At 42.5% G+C, this 23,585-nt stretch overlaps 1 protein-coding gene across 1 annotated transcript in view; it reads left to right on the forward strand.

Annotated features, from left to right (window-relative positions):
• Positions 1 to 23,072, forward strand: part of LOC124804977 (acetylcholinesterase-like) — a 115,600-nt gene extending 92,528 nt beyond the window's left edge. The window contains exons 9-11 of the mRNA XM_047265368.1: positions 4,019 to 4,151; positions 15,496 to 15,616; positions 21,980 to 23,072. Coding sequence (XP_047121324.1) covers positions 4,019 to 4,151; positions 15,496 to 15,616; positions 21,980 to 22,127 — 402 coding nt within the window. The 3' untranslated portion in view covers positions 22,128 to 23,072. The remainder of the gene's footprint in view (positions 1 to 4,018; positions 4,152 to 15,495; positions 15,617 to 21,979) is intronic.
• The last annotated feature ends 513 nt before the right edge of the window (positions 23,073 to 23,585 follow it).

The raw sequence follows: 23,585 nt of genomic DNA on the forward strand, positions 1-23,585 counted from the left end.
GCTTCCCAATCTGTCATTGCAATATTTATAATCCGCGATTTCCGATGTGTCTGACAACCTTGCAACTTCCGCTACGAGTCGCGTAATGTTTGCTCTTTCTCTCATACGTTTTCTCTTTAGAGAGTGTAACTGTGCTTCTGGTTTGTCCATTCCGTCCGATTACTCCAAAGTTTAAAGCAGTGTCGGCTAGCGATCAGCTGGTCCTAGTAAGGCGTTATCTTTGGATCGAAGTAGTTCAATTGATCGTCGCTAGATGGCAGCACTAGTCATAAAAAAATCTACAGGCGTAGCGTAGGATCTGATAATTCGTTAAAGCGTTAATCGAACAGCTACAATAGCAGCACACAGCGTCAATAATGTAATCAGTTGCCTTTACAAATGACACTACAAAACATGTTGCGTGATAATTCAACTGAACTTAGCTGTGTATGCAGGCGTTTGTCGTCGAAGAGCTTGTTGCGTGGTGTGACAAATCGCTTCAGCAAGACCCCCTCGTAGTATTGCCGCGTGACGTGTGTCCAAAATTCGTGGTTCCACAACTGCAATCGTGGAAACTGTCTCGGGCAAAGTCTATCCCGGGTTTCGGCACCAAATTCTTACGTAGTGAATCACAGTAGAGCAGCGATTAGCAGTCTTACAACACTTTATTACATAGTCACAGAACATACAATACAACAAGTCAAAGATACATTGTCCTAAGAGTAAACAGTCACTCACTTGGCCGAAGTACATCACTCTGTGACAACCCTAGCCACGAAAAACATCCCCCTACCGTTACACCATACTTCACTGTTGGTTCTATATTGTGTGATTAAGCTGACCCTACCGGTATAGTATTATGCAACACGCAATGCTCTGTCGGGCATTCAAAAACAAAGCATGAGATTTTCATGTTCTCTCGCTCGCTAGACGCAAACTATTAGCACTACAGAAAAAATGAACAGGGGCTTTTTGTGAGAAATTTGATGCAGTTAAGTATGGACCTGGAGTACATTTTCGCTGGAGATCACGGTTTTCGACTTATTCACGGAAATGTACAGAAGTGAACTTAAGACGCAGCTCCACCCCCACACTCACCCCTCACCAGTCAGGACTTCTAAGATGTTGTTCATGCCAGTCCCTTCTACCACTGTCCAAAAATTTCTGACTACATAAACTATTCCCGATATTCGACCTTTCTCAGTCTGTACTGATTGGGCTGTTGAAGGTCTGACGAATACAACATTGTAATTGTTAATTTTTTGCTAGTAACATTCACAAAAGTTTTAGGTTAAGTTAACACAAACGTCAGTTTTAAAATCTGTAAGTACTCGACGAAGCCGTCTGCGTAATAAGGCCAATCAATAAAGACCAAAATAAGTCGAATGTAGGAAATAATTCGTACAATCGCATATTTTTTAGCAGTGGTAGAAGGGAGTGCCATTAACAACATACTAGAAATCTTGACAGGTGGGGTCTGAGTGTGGGTGCGTTGTAAGGTCAGTTTTGTACGTTTTTCTTGAATAAGTCGAAAATGTATCCCAGTGCAATATTTAACTTTATTAAATTTCGTACAAATAAGTCCTGTTCATTTTTTCAGCAGGACTAATACACTCATGCTCATATATTAAAGACAGTTGCAGAATGTGGTGCCACACAACGTGGCACTACACACAATTGGCGCTAATAACATAGGCACATAGGGAACAAACACGACTCAGATCTGCAAGTCCACGGTATTGGTGATAAGTTGAGAAAACCGTCCCGAAACACATGTGCTACAAAACGCCACTGTTTCCTGCGCATGTACCCCTACATCAATATGGGATATGATCACCATGCACGCGTACACAGGCTGCACAACGGGTTGGCATACTCTGGATCAGGTGGTGGAGCAGCTGCTGGGGTATAGCATCCCATTCTTGCAACAGTGGCTGTCGGAGCTCCTGAAGTGTGCTACAGGTTTGAGGACGTGCAGCGATACGTCGACCGAGAGCATCCCAGGTGTGCTCGATGGGGTTTGGGTCTGGAGAACAGGCAGGCCATTCCATTCACCTGATATCTTCTGTACAAGGTTCGCCTACATGATGGCAGCTCGGTGGGGCCGTGCGTTATCATCCATCAGGAGGAAGGTGGGACCCACAGCACCCTTGAAAAGGCGGACATACTGGTGCAAAATGACGTCCCGAGACACTTGACCTGTTACAGTTCCTCTGTCAAAGACATGCAGGGGTGTTCGTGCGCCATTCATGATCCACCCCCACCATCAAACCACGACCTCCATAGAGGTCTCTTTCAAGGACATTAAGGGGTTGGTATCTGGTTCCTGGTTTACGCCAGATGAAAACCCGGCGAGAATCACTGTTCAGACTATACCTGGACTCGTCCGTGAACATAACCTGGGACTCTGTTCCAATGACCATGTAATGTGTTCTTGACACCAGGCTTTACGGGCTCTCCTGTGACCAGCGGTCAGTGTAATGCACCTTGCAGGTCTCCGGGCGAATAAACCATGTCTGTTCAGTCGTCTGTAGACTGTGTGTCTGGAGACAACTGTTACAGTGGCTGCGGTAAGGTCGCGAGGAAGGCTACCAGCAGTACGCCGTGGCCGTCTGCGGACACTGATGATGAGATATCGGTCTTCTTGTGGTGGACGTCCCGTACTGTAGCGCCTGGACACGTTTCCTGTCTGCCGGATTCGTTGCCATAATCTTGAGATCACGCTTAGTGGCACACGGAGGGCCCGTGCTGCGACCTGCTGTGTATGACCAGCCTCCAGTCGCCCTAGTATTCTACCCCTCATAACGTCGTCAATATGTGTTCTTTGAGCCATTTTCAACACACAGTCACCATTAGCACGTCTGTAAACGTCTGCACACTTACTCGCTGCACCGTACTCTGACATCACCAACACGCCTTTGCATATGTGGACTGCTGCCAGCGGCACCGTGCGACGACCGCTGGTCAAATGCACCGCATGGTCATACCCCGAGGTGATTCAAACCCGCAAGCCTCCCACCGGAGCGATGTTTCGCTATGTATCAGCATTATCCTTAATTTATGAGCATGAGTGTAGTTTGGGCGGAGCGAACGAGTGAATATGAAAAGCCTTCGTTTATGAAGGCGATATAACATAGCGGGTTGCATAAAACGACATTGGTAGGGGCAGATAAATTAGCCTGAGCATGACTACACGTAACGTTTCCCATGAATTCGCCAAATCCAGTCCCTTCCATCGGATTGTTACAGGGTATAGCATGATTCATCACTCCAGATCACTTGTTTCCAGTCGTCCGCTGTAGAGCGGCGTCGGTATTTATACCGTCTCAAGCATCTCTTAGCACTGACTGCAGAAACATATGGCTCATTACGAGCTGTTCGATCACTCTACCTCATTCCTTTTAGTTCCCTACACAACTCACGGTGCTAGGTGGACTGCTGATAGCATTTTGGAACTCGCGAGTGATTCCTTCCGCTGATTTTATGCGATTTTGTAAAAGTACCTTCCACAATACTCCACGATCCCTGTCCGTCAGTACAGTAGCTCTGGCAGGTCTTGGTTTAGCTGTTGTTGTTCCTTCGCGTTTCCAGTTCACATCGCCAGCAGTCGCCTTGGGCAGCTTTGGAAGGGTTAGAGTGTCTCTGATGGATTTGTTACTCACGTGACATCTGTTGACCAGTCACGTTCGAAGTCACTGAGCTCTTCTGAATGACCCACTCTGTTGTTAGTGCTTCTTTACTGACAGTACAGTATTCGTCGCCTCCTTCTATGCTGGTGAGTCCGTCTCTCGTCTCATCTGCTGGTCAATTCTGCATTCCATAGATGTGACCGGATATTTCTGATCAGACACTGTACATTGCATGTGATAGTCCACATCAACAACATAATATTCATTGTAAAACTCTGGCACTCTTTTGAAACGTAATGTGCATTGTGAAGCTAAAAGGTCACTCACTCTTTTACAACAAGTGTAAACTGACTCCTTATTTTCAGGTAATCGTACACGTCATTTTTTGACATAGATGTTTATGTTTGCAGATGCTGACGGACTTCGGCTTCGTGGAGCCATCAGATACCGCAGTGAGGATCATGGCTAACCAGTCTGACGCCGCTCCCATCTTCTACCACCTGTTTGACTATCGCGGACCTTCCATAGGGAACTCCACCTACGGTATGAAATCACACTTATCAGCAGACTACAGACAATAGCTTTGCGTGCGATTTGTCCATTAGACTCCTTTTCTTTCTAGTGGCGCTTGCGTTTATGTCTTAAAATCATAATGTTATAAATTCAGAGCAGAAGTGATGTTAATTGGTCTAGAACTGTTACGTATTTTCATTTTCGCATTCGAGTCGGGCGTGAGAGATTTAAAATGTCGCATTAATGAGGGAGACTTTCCAGCAGCACGGAAAAAATTCAGATATATATGCGTACTACCTGAAACTCCAGTGAATCAAGAAAGTAACTACGTTATCAGGATCACTCTCATTCACGTAAACAGTTCTCCTCCAGATTTTGTTTCCAACTGAAGTGTTTCTTTATGCCTTTTATTCTGATAATATTTGCAATCATTGTTCTTAGTCATAACGCACTTGTTTCCACAGTTGAAAATTAAGATGACTGTACTCTTCCAGTTGTTGTGTACGAGCTAAAGAAAGAAATCGGTATACAATTAAGTCAAGTGAAACACAAACATTTTATTAATTAAGGAAGAACTTATCTTTCATGGATTGACCCAGCAGTGGCGGTTTGTAGTAGTGCGTGATTGTTTGATACTTGGTGGCCGAACTGCTTCAAGAATGAAACACGCAAACAGCAACTTTGCTGTGAGGTAACAGTGGTCTGAAAAGTCCACTCCAATGCTGCAGATGAATAGGTACTTTGCTCGGAATGAGTAAACATTGAAGACAGTATTACAACGTTCAGCAGTACAGTGAATACTGCTAAGATCTGTATGCTTGTTACACTCATCAGGCTGACAACGTACTCTGAACTGGCTCTACGATGGTAACTAACTAACAGCGCTCGAGGCACACTGCTGTGTATGCTACACTAACGCTGCGCGGCGACTACCGGTATATTAGACTGCGGGTCTGGTGCGGCCGTCTTCATGGCAAGGACTTATAATTGTGCTCCGAGGGCTGTGGCCCGAGGCTGGCTCGGATGGACCCTGCCAATGATGCTTTGCTGGCTTTCAGCTTCTTTGCGATTGTCGACCTTTTGCTTGAGTTTCGATAGTCGACTACGCCACACACCTACCCCCAAACCTTACGCAACGCCGTCGTATACAAAAGTTGAGAACGCTGGCGCGGAGAAGGACAGAACACCGACGTAGTTGCGGGGGTAGGAATCGACGCCGAAGCCGGCGATATGCTCCTACCAGCACCCCGGAATTCTCCCTCCACATGGCTGCAAAATCCAATTGGAAAAACGTCCACAGGGAGCATGTCGAGGTCCGCAGAGGCAGATATTGGCTCTGAAACAGATTGAAGTCGGATACGGCGACGGGAAACTCCCAAGCGCCCGGCCAAGTGACTGGACTCAACTTCCCCATGGCTGTGGCGCGGGCTGCCAGACCAGCTGCGACGCTAAAGGCACTTCCATGACGATCTCCACTGGGGTCTCCGACAGGGGAGACGACCACGCTGCAGGTGGAGGCAACTGAGACGGTGAAGGCGGCTGCTGCAGACACTGGCGACGAAATGGGACCGCGAACACAAGTAGATGTGGAGCAGCTGGGAAAAACTTCAGTTACTTCGCAGCAAACTGCGACACTTGCGGAACACTCGAAAGTAAACGGCTTGCTGAAGCTGAAACTTGCATGTGTGCAGCAGACTGTGAACCTGTAGGGGCAGACACGTGTTGCAACAATGCTCGATGACGGTGCTCATGGAGATGCTCCACCAGCCATTTGCCGTCTCTTGGCAAGGAGCGGTACACAGAAAAGAATTCCTTGAGTGTTTGGTTCCTTGAGTCTGTAGAGCGAAGCTTGTCCATCAGTGATTTGAAGGTCCGAAATGAAACGCCCTGGTTAACCCGCAGGACAGGACAGATAGTATAAATTGTGGAACGGGGCCAAAATAAGTGGCTGTCAGTTACAGTCGAATACAGAACTTTATTATTTGATCAAAATTTACAAGAGCCCAAAAAAAAAATTTGTTTCAAACACTCAGCTTTAATCTTAGGGGCTTAATTACCGGCTTAAAGCCATTTTAATTTAAAAGCGGCTGATGGTCAATAACTTAAAACGCAAGCATAATCATAAATTTAAAAGGCAAGCCTTATCAGAAAACAGTTCTTTAGTTAGGCTGAAGTATCAAGTTAAAGTCAAATCGTCCGAAGGGCTAACACTTAAAACTCCATAACATTAATTTTTTTTAAAAATACCAAAGGCCTTAAGTGAAACCGTTCTTTAATTTAGGTTGAAGACCTTAGAGAAAACAACTCAAACTCAAAACCGGATGAAGACCCAAGACTTAAAATTCAACAACATTAAAATTTTTGAAATGTCAAAGGCCTTACGTGACACAGTACCTTAAACTAGGCTGAAGGCTTTTAGAGCAAAACAGCTCTAATTTTAAAAAATCGGCTAGAAGTCATACAAGTACAAACAACAAGAACAAATTAAAACAAAGGGCAGTACACACAAGGGCGCTAAGATGTTCGACGGTGGGCTTGTAATTCAATCACTATCGCTCGCTTAGGTGAGGCAGGCAGTCGGACCAACCATTCACGATCTGACGACAATCCAATCGACCTACAGTCAGTGGGCCCACCGACAAGATAACTTCCACTTCACCCGACCAGGGCACAACAGGGAGTTCAACGGAACAACGTAGAAGATATTGGTGCCCACACCCAATCATACATGGAGCTGTCAAACTACACATCTTGCTGGACAGCAACAACACGATGAGGAAACTACACTGCCTGAAATTTACTTCAACGGCCAGGGCAGGTAACCGGAGCGTTAGCGGCCACAAGGCAGAAGATTCCGCTTGTGCACTTCAATTCAAATAACCAAATATAATGAAACTCCACCGGAGGGTGGCTAGAATTTTCCAAATTGAAAACCACGCTGTTTCTCGCGGGAATATCCCAACAGCCGACAACGAACTCCAAACGACACAATGTGAACAGTCTTGACATGCTGGTAGGTTAAATCAAATCTCAATTTTCGTGTCCAGGGTTGGTGAGCCACGGACCTCGTAGCAATGGGAACAGCGACACACACTTCGACACCACGTAGAGACCGCCAGCGTGCCCCGACGAAACTACGCCCCGCCGAGAATTCCTCGCTGCTCCACGCCAACCGAACGACAGCACTAAAATAAATGGGCAGTGGACATCACAGCCTACACAAAATTTCACAAATACTTGGACAAAGAACGCTACCAATGCTAAAAGCAGTGACTGTGCAATCACCAGGACGAATCACGAGTTGAGACACACACCGGCAACCCATAAGCGATCGGAGAGCAAATACACGTCGTGCAGCAAGACGACCAACCGACGATCAACCAAGACCGTCCCCAGCCACATGTGCCGGCAACGGTCGGACGAGTCACGGCTATCTGAACTTCACTTTCGCTCCAACCCGAACGAACTTCTGCCTCGTCCCAACTGTCCGACTGCCAGGTCCGAACTCCCCTGCTGGCGCGTTCCATCTGACTTCATTGCCCCGTCCGAACTGCACTGCTGGCGCGATCCAACCCGTTGGTCGACACAAGACGAGCAGGAAGTAATAGCAGTCCAGCAAAGATAATACGGCAGGGCCTATATCGATAAGCGGTGCTGCTGCCGTTCACGGGCAGGCAAAGCAGCAACTCAGTGACACCAGTAATTGAAAATTAAGATAACGAGGCGGCAGTACGGTAAAAACAGGATGTTAAACAAGAGGTGGCACGAACACGAACCACACACGGCTCACGAACAAACCGTTCTACCTCATTATTTGACTGTGAATGGAAGGGTGCTTAAGAAAATATGCGGAATACCATTGTTACTACAAAACCGTCGGAACCGTTGAAAGGTAAATTATGGCCCGAAATCTGAATCTATCGCTTCAGGCACCCTTCAATGCAGAATACTGAAGTAAGTGCCGACAGTGTATTTGCTGATGCGGTGCACTTCATTGGCACAAACGGGAATTTGCTGAAAGCATCCATTGCTAACAAACATCTGGCGTTCCAGAATGGACTCTGTAATACTGCCAAGCCACACCCATCATGAACACATTCCAAAATGACCCTCAGGGTCGGCTCAGATGCAATTTCACTTGCTACTTGAGGAAAGTTCAAAGAAAGTCGAGACGCAATCTCTGGCTTGGTCCTGAGGGTCGCGACCAGTTAAAATAACTTTGAGCTGGTGCGGCATGATGCTTTGAATAAGCTGTACATTGAGAAGTCATCTGTTCGATATTACTGTTCATACCTGGCCGTGTACAACTGTGTCTTGCCAACTGTTTCATGCGGACAATGCCCCAATGACTTCGAGGTAAATTTCAACACTACTAACTGGAGGAACTGTGCGACTGTAACATGGGCATCGCCATTTCCCGTATGGATAAGTAGCATTCGCATCTGCACTGAAATGACAGGACGAAGCATATAGAAATCGCCTACCATGGGATGACTGAACTCTGTAATACTGCCAAGCCACACCCTCCATGAACACATTCCAAAATGACCCTCAGGGTCGGCTCAGATGCAATTTCACTTGCTACTTGAGGATAGTTCAAAGGAAAGTCCTCCAAAACGTTCCGATCTCGAGAATCCACTTAAATGCAGGAGCATTCAGAGGAGTTAGACATCTCATTGGAAGCACTGGTAGTTGCAGTAGAAGATCAGCATGTGAATGCTTAGCTGTGGGCCAATACATAGATTCATATTGATAATATGAAAGCAGAAAGACCTATCACTCCAACTTCTGGGCTTTCTGACGAGGAACCAGCTTTGATTGATTAAATTGGGCCGTCCATGATAACATGATAAAGCAGGAACGTCCCTCCCCTCCCCCCCCCCTCCCCACCATAGATGACGGGGACGGCCGTCTCTTTTGACTGACTATAATCGCATTGTGCCTTATACAGAGTTTCGGACGAGAAGATAATTGGCCTGTATGTGGATCCTATTCTGTTTGACAACACAGCGCCGGTATCATAAGGTGAGACGCCTGGTTTCTTAGTGTCGAGGTGGATGAGACAACCTTCCCTCAATAGGACATCCTTCAGAGGCTGAAAAGTGCTCTGACAGTCTTTAGATCATGCAAAAGAAACCCGTTTTCGATGAATGCGATTCAAAGGAGCAGTGATCTCTGCTGCGTGAGGAATAAAAAGAATGTAATAACATAATTTGCCTATCACTGCTTACAGTTCTTTGACAGTCTTGGGTGCAGACAAACCACTCATAGCACTCAAGTGAGACTGTGAAGGATGAATGGGTTGCGCATTAACGACAAGTGCAATTGTACTCCATTTCAGTATTGAAAAAGGAACAATTTCACCTATTGCACTTTACACCTACTTCTGATAACACTTTGAGCAACGAATCTAACTTCTGCTAGTGATCAGCTGGTGTCCGGCCAGAAGTTACTGTATCATGCAAGTAATAAGCACAGTGAGCAACTTCTGAAGTAAGCTGCTCTAAAAGCCTCTGAGAGATCGTGTGCAATGAAGCCCTGCCGAAATGCAATCTTTGAAACTGGAATAGACCCTGATATATATTAATAATAAGCTTCGTGGATGTCTCGTCCAATGGCGCTTGCAAATATCCGTCTTGTAAGACAATTTTTGGTTCAAAAAATGGTTCAAATGGTTCTGAGCAGAGTGGAACTTAACATCTGAGGTCATCAGTCCCATAGACTTAGAACTACTTAAACCTAACTAACCTAAGGACATCACACACATCCATGCCCGAGGCAGGATTCAAACCTGCGACCATAGCAGCAGCGCAGTTCCGGACTGAAGCGCCTAGAACCGCGCGGCCACAAAGGTCGGCACAATTTTTGGAAAAAAATGTGACTGTGTTCCACTTTGTTCATGAGCTCGTCTGGGCGAGGCAACGGGAACGAATTACAGACAGTTTGTGGACTCACAGTAGCCTTAAAATCTGCACGTAGCCTTAACCCACCCGACGGCTTCGTAATAAAGACCAAGAGGGCGCCCACCGACTATCTGACACAGGTTTTATCACACCGCAGTCCCGCCATCGGTGTAACTCTTTAGAAACCTGGTCCTGAATAGCATAAGGGACAGGCCGTGGGCTGCGCGTTGTCTTTCAGAGTGACATGAGCCTCAGAGTCTGATTCCTTGTCTAAACCTCCGCCAAACAACTGACTGTGTTTAGGGCACAACATCAGTGCTAGCTTGAGGCACATCCGCATTCACTTGTAGGTCATTGCCTTGTATAGACAAACCAAATAAATCGCATCTTTCCATACCGAAAATGGAAAACCTATTACACCAGAACGTCCTGTTTTTGTAGTATTTCGAAGAGTGAAATACAGACTACCCACTCCCAATACAGGGATACCCTCATCATCAAGAGGTGACATTGTGGCAAGAGGCTGTTGTAGCCGAGGACTATGTAATCATTCATACGATGCGTGGTTAAGCACTGTAACAATTGCACCAGTATCTAACTGTAATTTCACATCGCAATTAGTCACACGCACATGAACAAATAACTTACTGGACTGTCGTTTGACACCTTAAAATCCATTCTATATTCCGACATAATTGTCGTAAAGAAGTGTGGCTATAATACTTGTTAAATCTTTATTTGAAACTACAATAGTGAAACCATAGTCGCAGTAGATAAAATTTTTCTTTAAAAAAGAGGTGTTACATTACCGGTTTCAACAAACGACGTCATTTTCAAATGTAAAACATCAGTTATATACACATTATGTATTCTCCAACTGACATTTTACATTTGAAAATGATGACGTAGTTCGTTGAAACCGGTAATGTAACGCCCCCTTTTTTTGAAAAAAGAAACATTTTATATACTGTGACAATGGCTTCACTATTGAAGTGCCAAATAAACGTTTAACCTTGAGATCGTCTGCACTGACAAACAGGTTGAGCCGCTGAGGGTCACTGTGCATAGGCGTGGCAACAACATCATTCACTTTCGAGGACACAGAGTTTGAATTCGACCTTGAAAATTACCTGGTGCGGGGGTTTGAAGACACACTCGTTGAATACGGCTTTGCTTGCCGCATAAAGAACACTTTGCTTCCACACACCGATATTGTTACCGATCATGCGCTCGGAAACACCATAGGCAAGACTCCCTTGTGTTGTTCGAAATTTATTCACTGACCGCGGATTCTTTGGCATCATCTTTATTAGATATAGATATACTACCCATTAATGACACATGAAAATTTGTGCCGCACCGGGGCTCGAACTCAGATTTCCCTCTTATCATGAGCGATCGCCTTCCCATCTCCTGGCGTTGCTACTTTATTACAGGCAATCGAATCATCTGCGGACAGTCCAAAAGAGCATCCGACGCTTTCTACTAGGTGATTTATATACATTATAAACAACAATAGTCCTGTCACACTTCCTAGGGATACTGCGGAAATTACCTTTACATTTGTCGATTTTGTTCCCTTAAGAATGATGTGTTGAGTTCTGTCTGCAAGGAAGTCTCGAATCCAGTCGCAAATCTTGTCCAATACTCGATAAGTTCGTACTTTTTTCACTAAACGCCAGGGTGGGACGATACCAGATGCCTTCCTCAAGCCAAAGAAAACGGTATCAACCTGAGCTATGGATCTCATGGAGGGGTTTCGCAAGATCTCTAGTCACAGAATCCACGATGATTTTTATAGAGGAGATTTTCGTTCTGCAAAAACGTCAAAATAATTATGCATAAAACATCTTTCATAATTCTACAACAGATGGAGGTCTACAATACAGGTCTATAATTGTGTGCATCTGCCCTACGGGAATAACATACGCTTTTTGCCAGTCGCTTATACCCTTCGTTGCTTCAGTGATCCGCGATAAACTGCTGCTAGAAAGGGAGCAACTTCTTTCTTATAATCTTTGTAGAGTCTCATAGATATCTCATCTGGTTCTTTCCACTAATAAGCGACTGTAGCTGCTTTTCTGTTCTGCTATCGGCTGTCTCAAAATCTTCCATTTTGACGTTTGTACGAAGATTGAAAGAAAGGACTGGATTACGATCTTCCGCGGCATAGAAATTTCAGAAGATCGAATCCAGTATTGCGGGCTTCTCTCTGTTATCTTCTGTTTCAGTGTCAGTATAGTCTCTGAGTGAATGAATAGATGATTTCGAACTGCTTACGGATTTTACATAAGACCAGAACCTCCTAGAGATCTTATTCATATCAGTAAACACAATTTTACTTTCACAGTCATTGAAATCTTCTCACATTGCTCTCCGTACACTCATTTCCACATCATTCAGCTTTTGTTTGTCAGCTATTTTTTATCTTCAGTCTGAGACGAAGTTCTTTTTGTTTACGGAGCAGTTTCCTATCACGGCTATTACACTTCGGTAGGTCATTCCGATCCCTTAAGACCTTGTTCGGAATATACTTGTTTATGACATATTGAACGATGTTTTGAATTTTTTCCATTTGCTCTCCACATCTTCGTCCTTATCAATGAATATCTGATTATGACTATTCAAATTCTTTGCAATTTGCTTTTGACACTCTTGCTAAGCAAAGAAATCTTCCTACCTTTCTTAGCATCCCATAAAACCCGTAGTCATAACCTCTCTGAAAACCTGATGGTCTCTGATACCCTTCTGTACGTAAAACTCATACGTTCAGTCCTGTTTGTTGCTATGAGGTCAAAGACGTTACTTTCACCAATTGTTTCTCTATCTGTTTAAAGCGAATTTCAGAGAAGACATCCAGAATAATGTCACACGAAAACCTGTCTGTGGCACCAATTTTGGTAGCATGAATATTCCAACCTATAGCTGGCAAGCTGAAGTCATCCCCATTACAACAGCATGATCAGGAAAATCGTTAACGATTTTCTGTGCGTTCTCTCTGAAGAGCTATACCACTATAGCTCCAGACCCAAGTGGTCTATGGAAGCATACAATTACCATATTTGACCAGCCTCTGACGCTTAACTTCACCTAGGTTGAGTTAATTTCGGGATACGTGGTAACTTCGCTAGCTATTTTCCAGTTCTTTAATGAAATAAATACGCCACAACCATTGGCAACTAACCTAACCTTACGATAAATATTCCAATCTGAACTTAGGATTTCGCTGCTAATAACTTACAGTATCAACCACCTTTCTGTTCCTAATACTATTTGGGCATTATAACCTTCAATAATCGATACTTTTCCTTGATTGCTCCTACAGTTTACTAATATCATGTTAACCTTTTCTAAACCCGATCTATGAGGACGAGCATCCTCTGAGAGTATTATGGCTGATGTAACTTCGATTTTGAAATCCAATTCGGCTCTCATCCGAAAGGGGTGGGGGTTTCTCTAACATAAAAAACCCATGTGCCCGCCACACGTACTCCGATACATTAGTATCAGCTTCCTTCACCCGATAGTGCAGTTAGAGAAATTCGCATCCCATACAGTCGCAGAGTCGTATGAGCTCTGATTTAGACCTTCCACTCTGCTCCAAAACACAGGGCAGCGATCGGCCCTGGGCACAATGCTGCAAACAGACGGCTTAGCCTGCATCACGCCTGCGATAATTGCCTTCACCAAATCAGCCTTCTGGCGAAAGGAGCCAAGGATGGTCTTCAGAACCCAAGCGGCAGGCGTCATACGTGCCGAAATTTGTCCCTACACTAAGAAATATATCAAGATGTGTGGCGTCAGTGTTCTCGAACTGACTGTAGAGCCTCATTAATGTGTTGGAGGTGGGTTATACCCTGTTATACCTATGCCCCAATAACAGCACCAGCTGTCTAAAATAGGTTTCGTCGGACAAGAACCAGCTAAACCGATAAAACTGATAACAGGATAAATAAGTTAAAGAAAGTATGTAGTAATTTGGTCTGAACAAATAAATCAATGTAGTTGGTTCAATGGCCAAGTTAAGTCTGAATTCTGTATTCATATTGCGGCTGAATCTCATATTTTGTCTTTTAATATACAGTATAGTCACAGAAATACGTTTGTGCCTAGAGAAAACACGAGGTATTCTTCATTAACACCCAAATATATTTCGTTGAAGTTTCACCATTGCAGTGGGTTCACTTACTTTCCGTCAAACAAAATGTAAAAAAAGGGTGATAATATATAAAGTTTTGATTATTAGATTATGGTATTTACATTTATAATTTTACTATCGAAAAATATATAGCTTACATCACATACTGATTTTATGTGGCTGTGTGACATTTGAAACATCAGTTGTAGTGCAAACTGCCGTTCGTCTACTCCGGTTTAGATTTTTCGCGCTCTCATCAGTCACTCCAGATAAATGCTGGAGTGCTTCCTCTACAAGACAACCCCCGATTTCCTACCAGAGCTTTGTCCATCTCAGTTAATATTCCGTTCAATTACCTCATTGTCTGTTCGTCGCCAATCTCTAATTATCTTCATTCTTTCCTAAAGTCATGTCATACAAAAGGCCACAGTTACGAATATAGTTAGCTGAACATGTGCAAAGCCCCCCTAAATGAATCAGTATGGGAAGAAAGTAAACAAAACATTGACCATAGACACGATATTAAACAAAGACCATAATACATGACATAGTTCCAATATATATGTTGATATTAGGTATAGTTTGATTTTAGATTAGCAGTCTGTGATAAGCGTTAAATGTAATTTTCCCCTCCTTGAGTAAGTTTAATGGTCACTGATATTCACTGAAAGCTCGTCGTTTCATACAACAACGATAAAATGGAATGAAGTGCGAGTACAATTTTACTACAAGATATTTGCAACACACACTTTCTTTGTCAGAGATGAGTTACACTAGAATTTTATGCAAGAACATGTAAAAAATTGGAAACGTAAACTTATGCTATGTTATTTATCTGGAATGTCGCACAGTGCAAAACTGACTGAAAGCTGAACTTAATTATCAGTGAAGACCATAGTGTCTTCCAAAATAAAGTTCTCAACGGCGGCAGTATAGGTTTGTCGAGGCCCTACCTTAATCTCTACGGTGCAACCATTTTGAACAGTGTCATTATTCATTGTTTTATAGATGTTACTACTTTGGAGTTTTATTTCCAAAAGACAGCTGCTTAGCTGCTAAGCGTATTGCATCCTGTAGCGTAATTACATATTCTTTCCACTTTAGCGTGTTAATTGGTTTGATTTTTTTTATTCATATGTAACGGTGATAGTTAATATCTATGAGGTCACGAATTGATTAAGAAAATTCTATACCTACTTAAATATTGTAGTATTACGTATACCGATCGTCAGAACACTCTGGACTAATGTCTGTTTGATATATTGTGTTTTAGAGTTTGCAAGCTTAATGCGTGTATGAGAATGTGCTGGCTAAGTTTCTTCTTTTCTCACAGGAACTCCTCATGGATCACAACGGTCGGTGCTCTTTTCAGGATTAGTCACGAACCCTGACGAAGAATTCATCCAGCTAAGGACAAACATGGTTAGATTGTGGGCCAACTTCGTAAAATACGGGTAAGCATAGCATGTGCCAAGAACCTCGTTTCTTACAACATAACGGATTTTTTCGTTGTTGTTAATGTAGTCTTCAGCCAAAAGACTGGTTTGATACAGCTCTCCAGGTCAGTATACCCTATACAAAAAATATACCCTATACAAACCCCTTCATCTCTGCGTAACTACTGCATCTTACATCTGTTTTACTGTGCTTACTTAGTCACACCTTGGCCTCCTTTTATTATTCTAACCTTTCACACTTCCTTTCATTACTAAACAGACATTGTATCCCGTCAACAGCCCCTTTAGTGGGGTTTTGTCATCATTTTTTTCTCTCAAAGTCGATTCAGTATATCTTTAATAGTAATCCGATCTAGCTATTTGATCTTTAGCTTTCTTCCGTAGCACCACATTTCAAAAGCTACTATTCTGTTCTTCTTTGAACGGCTCATGGTCCACATTACACTTCCATACAAAGCTACACTCCGGGCAAATGACTTCAGAAAAGACTTCCAACTGTTAACAAATTTCTCTTTTTAGGAAAATTTTTTGGATCTTGCCAGTCCGTATTTTATAATCTTTCTACTGAAGCCATTTTTCTGTCGAAATATCAACACTCATCGACTACGTTTAGTGCCTCAATTCCTAATCTACTTCCCTCAGCATCGTCAGATTTCAGTGAGTGCGTTCTATTATCCTTGCTCCTCTTGTAACCCATTTTCATGACACTTTCCATTACCTTAAATTGATATTCCAAATCCTTTAGGGTCTTTGACAGTTTGAGTAACAGTGGGGGATGGTACAATCGTGTCTCACTCCTTTCTCAACTACTGCTTCTCTTTTATGTCCATCGCCTCTTTCAAGTGGATTCTGGTTTTTATATAAATAGGAGATTACATTTCGCCCTCTGTATTTTAATGCTGCTACCTTCCTAATCAGAATTTATGTACTGTTTTGCCTCCTAAAGTAAATTAAAAGTAATTAATATTGACTCAAAAAATGCAAAGTAAATCAAAATATTTTCCCTACTTATCAGCGTGCTGGTTAAGCGTGGAACATATCTGACAACTTAGTCGTTCTTAGGGAAACTCTTAGAATTAGTCTCTATTGCTGGTCTGATAGAGCCATGTTACATTTCTGTGTAATTGTGGTTGCCGATATTTTTACTAAGGTGGGGAGGTAACGTCGATCAGTTAACATGGGGTTGGGATCGGGGATGGAGGTAGTCGATGAGGCTAATAGGTTTACAGCCTTAGGCTACTCTGCTTTACAGTTTTGCATAATTTGGAATAATTATTAAATTCACAGTACTGTTCTTCTGTTGCTCCGTTAACCAAACAGGACAAATCAATAAAGATACGACTTTTAAGAAGTCTGATACTACTTGCACATGGAAAATGAAAGATTATGCAAGATATGCTTTTTCTAATAGAGTTATTCTTTTCATTTGCTTTTTTCATGTCTTTTATTGTATACGTGGCAAAGAATCTTTGTGAAGGAACTGCTCCTTCGATTATGTCTGTATAATATCCGTTTTCAAACATGAGAAAGACAAGTGTTTAAAGATACAGTAACAGTTTTAAGTAAAGGTAATACGAACTGATTGAATACGCTGAATTAATCAAATCTGCTCGAAATATCTTGGAAATAGTGTGAAGAAGTTTAAATGAAAACAGTACAAATATGAAAAAGAAACTTAAATGTACTGTGGAAAACTGTGTATAATCACCAGAAGTCTACACACAGGTAAAAATTGCATGGAAAGAAATTGGCTGTATCTTTCCAAATGAACCATCCCGTCATTTACCTTAAGCCAGGGCAATTCAGCTGGGGTGATCAGGAGCACGTAACAGTCGGAGGTGTAGCTTAGCATCTGGGCAGAGTTGGGTTTGGGCTGAGTGTTTTGCAGGAGTGGGCTCATTATAAAAAAAAAAACATATTTACTAAACGCAAATAAATTCCCCAACAATTCACAACAATTTAAAATTAGCAAGAGTAAACTCAAGTATCTTGCCCGCTACAGTTCTTGAGAAATTCGGCAACAAACAACTGTAAATAAATTAAAATTTCTTCCAATACAGTAGTAAGCGAATCTGATATTAAATACCTTTCCAGCAATAGCAAAATTCAAGGTCTGTAACAAATCAATATACATCTCACAATACTACAGCTAAACAGGGGGCACTAACAAAACAATGTACATCTCATAATACTCGGCCTCTTTGTCCACAAAACATAGTAAAGCAGAAAATAACGATCGACACTCAGTGAGAAAATAATGACAAATCACACTCGCAATGCTCAAACTTCACAGCAGTGTGTACTCACAATAAAGTTCACTTCTCCCTCCACCAGATACTCATTCCTGCTAATCCTATTAACTTTTGTTGTTGTTTTGAAATAATACACAGCTGTATACGACCTTTACTTGAATATTTGTTTTGATGTAAATGGTGAAAAAGAAGATTTATAACCAAAAAGACACACAGAAAGAAAACATTTTCTAAATCTTACAGTGCGAGATGTTAAGAAATGTGTCGTGTAGCTTGCGCCATAAAGCAAAATGTGTTTTAAAATAAAAACGGTTTTTGTGGTTCACGAATAAATTAATCTATTTATATATCAGAAATTCAAGACAGTAAAATAACAGTTCGTTGGAAAAACTTTCAACTTTGTGGTCGGTTGAACCTGATACAACATATTATGAAACTTCCTGGCAGATTAAAACTGTGTGCCCGGCCGAGACTCGAACTCGGGACCTTTGCCTTTCGCGGGCAAGCGCTCTACCAACCGAGCCACCGAAGCACGACTGACGGCCCGTACTCACAGCTTTACTTCTGCCAGTATCTCGTCTCCTACCTTCCAAGCTTTACAGAAGCTCTCCTGCGAACCTTGCAGAACTAGCACTCCTGAAAGAAAGGATACTGCGGAGACATGGCTTAGCCACAGCCTGGAGGATGTTTCCAGAATGAGACGAGATACTGGCAGAAGTAAAGCTGTGAGTACCGGCCGTGAGTCGCGCTTCGGTGGCTCGGTTGGTAGAGCACTTTCCCGCGAAAGGCAAAGGTCCCGAGTCGAGTCTCGGTCGGGCACACAGTTTTAATCTGCCAGGAAGTTTCATATCAGCGCGCACTCCGCTGCCGAGTGAAAATCTCATTCTGCCAACATATTATGTTTGTGAATTGAAATTTTCTACAAGACAGTTCCCAGTGCTTCTTCATTAAGTTTTGACAGTAATTTTTATGTGTCAGTTTCTCTTCTCTGTTAAATTTGTGAGTCAGTTTTAAACTTTCTGGCAAATAGTAGGCCAACTTCTGAGACTCAATCTTAGCGTGCGGCGTTAATGTGAAATTTAATTTTCTCAAACGTGCTACATGCATTCCTTCTTAGTTTTCTACAAATGTTGATTAGAAAAAACCCATACGAGGTGTCACAAATATCTGCTGATTCTCTACAGTGGTTTTCATCTCCTTTTACGATTATTAAACCAACGGACAAAAACCAATTCGATTTCGCCTTCCTCTACTTTCAGGACATTCTGGCACCACTCCCCTCTACCCCACCAGTGCGCTCCTTCTTCAGCGTGAAAAACAAAATAAAAAATTACGTATATGTTGATTACCTCCCGACTGTGGTATGGCCTATACTACCTAATGTTGCACATTAAAACATGGCGGTTACAGAAACTGATTTGAGTTGGCGGAATTTCATTATCGCTTTACAATCTACAACAGACTACTTAATTATTGTTAATACTCGTGAAATAAAATACTCCTTACTTTTGAAAGTGTAAACACCGTTCACCAGCTACTATACACGGAAGCAAATAAAATTCGCTTGTAAAACTAAATCAAAGACTGCATCACACATGTTGCACAAAATTCAAGAGTGATGTCTGCACTTTATTCCACTTTATTCCAAACGCTGCATGCGTCCGCTGTTATGCGGTAAACTCGAGAATCACGAAGCTATTCATATTATCCGCCGCCCATACTAACCGCCGTTCCCCTACATGTAGTGTTAATAAAGCTCGCAGCGTAATGATCACAGAGCCATCCTCACGAGAGTTATAAACGCGTATTCTCTGCTTGCAAGAAAATGCATCAAACCAAACATACAATACTGTGTTTATGGTCCTGTCATGCGAAATACAACTCCCAACATCCGGTAACTTCTACTAAGTTTCCATAAGACATAATTTGACCAGCTGACCAAAATGACTGCCAGCCACTAAAGCGATCACCGGAGCCCTTGTCTGTACCTCTCCTGTAGCCGCCATCCTCTCGCCACGGAGTAACAACTCTTAGTATCTTCCTAGCCCATTGTGTCCACACCACACGGGTGCACCCTGCATCGACCTACACAGGTTTCAAATATACAGGCGCTACAGCGCACCAGCTCAGAGACGATTCTTTTAGAGTTCACTCTCTCCCCAGTGACCTGCTGACTGCTTCACTCCACCCTCACAGCTCCAACTGAGACCCACTGATATGCTTTAATCCTCCAGTGCGCCTTCAAACGCATCGAGCCAATGCTCCCCCACCAGGCACGATGCCACTCCTCGAGTCGCCTGCTGCTGGCCCCAGCAGCGTCTGGTGGAGGCTCTCTTAGACGTCGCCTCCACTCCCGCTCCATTGTCCACATCTCCTAGCTCATCCCACTTCCACCAACCTCGACAACCGCCTCCCAATTCGGCCAGGCACCATGTTGATCGTTGGGGACCCGCCGCAGGATTGCCGACCACGCCACGGCTATCACGGCGTTGCCTTCTGGGAGATGTTCCTCCTTTCAAGTGGGGCAGGTGACTGACGTCCGTCGCCTCCCACCGCCCCGGCTCACCTCCGCGCGGTGCTAGCTGCAGTACAAACTCCGCTGATCGTATCCTTTGGCTAAAGTCAAGCGCCGGAATAGTGCAACCACACTTGGCTGGGCGGGAACGTTCCGCGAATTTGAAATTCACGGCACATAGGTAAACACAGACACTCTTATAAACAAAAGTTCGTGCACTGCTAAATGGTAGACAAAGCGTGTTTCTCTAATAGCAGACCTTCAACGCCAACTGTTTCCAGTAGCCCATGGGAGGATCTGCATCTTACTTCCGGTGGTGATGGTAGTTATGCAAAATGTTTAATATACCGTAAAATTTGCGATGACCTCGACACGAAGAGATGAAACTCTCTCTTTCTCTGGGAAAGGCGAATGAAGACTAGAAATCTCACATACTTTCCAATATTGTCTGCAGCGCGCAACGTTGCCATTGGTATAAAGTTTGGAGAGTGTTTAAGCCTTCTAAGACAGTTGCGTAACGAATTTGGGACAGGGTTCTGACGACACATATCAGGAATTTTTGCCACGAAGTACACTGTTGACGACCAGTCTGAAAAACCACGGATTACAAATGTAGATCATTGAAATCCAGTCATATGGAATCAAAAGACAGATATCAGACCAGAAAGATTCTAAGTGACCTCTATAAACATTTATCCCGAAATTTCATACCTCTGCAGCAAGCATGATTAGTTTGTTCGAACAAAGGAATGACTCCGACCAGTTCTTTTCCCTCATGAAAATATGGATACTGTGTCTGAGGTGTTCCATATCACAGAATAACTTGAAATATGTTTTGAGATTGTGCTCATTCAGTCGTTCCAAAAACTGAGGATCTTGTACGAGGAAAATCAAAGACATCTAAGAGGAAATAATAAAATACTAGTATGTACTAATTTTGCGTGGTTTTAATGCATTTTGGTTTCGCTATGTTGACTTGTAGTCAGCTAACTGTGGATGAAGAGATCAGTGATTAGCTTACTCATTTAATTCGTTCTTACATTTATTTCGTTTCATATGCCTACTTTCAGCTGCTTCCTTTAATTGTAACGTATTAGTAATTATGCTCACTGTAATCATCTACTTCCTTAAATGCTAAACATGTTTAATCAACATATCTCATATTGCTCAACAGAACATTTACTTGTTTATTACAACTAAAACTGCAATTTTTCTCTTTAATTTACGATACCACCATCCAAAATTGCCTGATCTTCATCCCACTGTGCGCCGTATGATTCTTTCGGTGACACACCTGACACATCTCGTAGCGATAAGCCCTCCCGCTCCCAGGACCCGAGCCAAATCTTTCTACTCTATAGAGAGCGCTATCGTGAAAGGGAGTGTCTTAAGTAGTTTAGGAAAGCACGGTAAACGTAAATGTTAATGACTGCACGGGTTTTTGAAGCACCGTCCAGTGTCTTATCATTGCGAAAGCTCGCTCTCTCCTAGTAAGAAAGCGAGAATTGCAAGAGAAATATGCGCTTCAGGTTTTATATGTCTGCAACAGTGTGACTCTGATGTAGTACAGTACTGTTTTCCTTTTTGTTCCAGCACACCGTCCCCCGAGGGTGAATCAATCGAATGGACGGCGTTCAACAACAGCGACCAGAATTACATGCACATCACGAATATCTTTGAAATGAAGCAGAATGTGTACGAACAGCGAATGGATTTCTGGCATGAAATAATGCCTATCTAACGCACAGAGAAATCTCCTACAATGACACGCAGCCCTAAAAAGTGACTGTTGAACATCTGTGTTGAAAAGGCCAGAATCTGATACCCATAGCGAAACCAGTATTAAAGTGTATTTATTACTCGTACTTAGGTAATAGTACGCTGTTGTGTTCAGTAATATTTCTCCGCATTGTAGCCGTCAACGTCAACACGTGTGACACAAAAAGGAAAATGGAAATTCCTAAATTATGCATGTCCTTCAGAGAATATCGATTTGCACCATATTGGATAATGTTTAACGTTTAATAATCTGAACATGTTTGGAGATGCAAGTTCACCAATTCTGACTTTCATCCTCCCCAACAGCTCACATTTAGCAATAAATGTGCTTCTCTGTGACTGGATATACTAAGCAACTGACGCTTATCGTACTAGATCAACTTTACTAGTAGTATGGAAGCCTGGAAATATCCACTTATTGTGAAAAATGGACTTTTATCTTTCAGTAGACGACTTACAATGTATACTTTCATTGTATTAGCTTTAAGAGACTCATTAGTGACAACACTAACTTTTTTTTTCCTAAAACGAAGAAGTGAGTAGCTTCAAATTCTATGGTTCTGTTGTGATACCTGTAACTAATTTTTCAACAAAGCATATATTTGCCCTCTTCTTGTTGATTTGAGGTATTACATTAGTAATTAACTATATCTATAAAAGAAAACACACAGAAAACCAAATAGACAAAAAATGTTTGTTGGAGCACTGTTTTTCCTTTCACTCTTACTGTATTCATAGCTTTCATTCTAGTTAAATTAAGACAATAATAAAAGACTTCCAAAACCTGGATTTTAAAATCTGAAACTTTTCGAAATAAAAGAACTTCTCTATCAAATGAGATATTATTGTATGGATACGGTTTTTCACTGTAATATATTATTAAATTGCGACGGAGGATTAAAAAGCAAACAATAAACTATAACTGCAGTATGAAAATTACAAAATTAAGAAAATTATGCTTACTTCGTATGTACATACGTTCTATGAACGATTGCAGAAAAATTCTCCCAACCATGTGTTATTATTATCTAATACTTGCTCTTTATGAACAGCTTATTTATCAGAGGACTGACAGTTCTGTATTAATTAAGTTCGTTATTGTAAGTATTTTCGTAATAAATATAATTCTATTGTTGGTTTCAATAGTCAGAAACGTGATGGCACGCATTTCTCCTCCTTACACGGGGCATCACAACAACGTTTCACCAGGCAACGCCGCTCATCTGCTGTGCATGTATGAGAAATCGGTTGGAAACATTCCCCATGTCAGCACGTTGTACGTATCGACACAAAATCAAATAGAGGTAATGCACTAGCAGACCAAATAGTGAATGAGAAAATAGGAATGCGTGTGAGCTATTACGAACAGCGTAGCGAACGCATTATCGTAGCCAAGTTAGACATGAAACCAACAGCCACC

The sequence above is a fragment of the Schistocerca piceifrons genome, chromosome 7, assembly GCF_021461385.2.
Source record: "Schistocerca piceifrons isolate TAMUIC-IGC-003096 chromosome 7, iqSchPice1.1, whole genome shotgun sequence".
NCBI classification, from domain to species: domain Eukaryota; kingdom Metazoa; phylum Arthropoda; class Insecta; order Orthoptera; family Acrididae; genus Schistocerca; species Schistocerca piceifrons.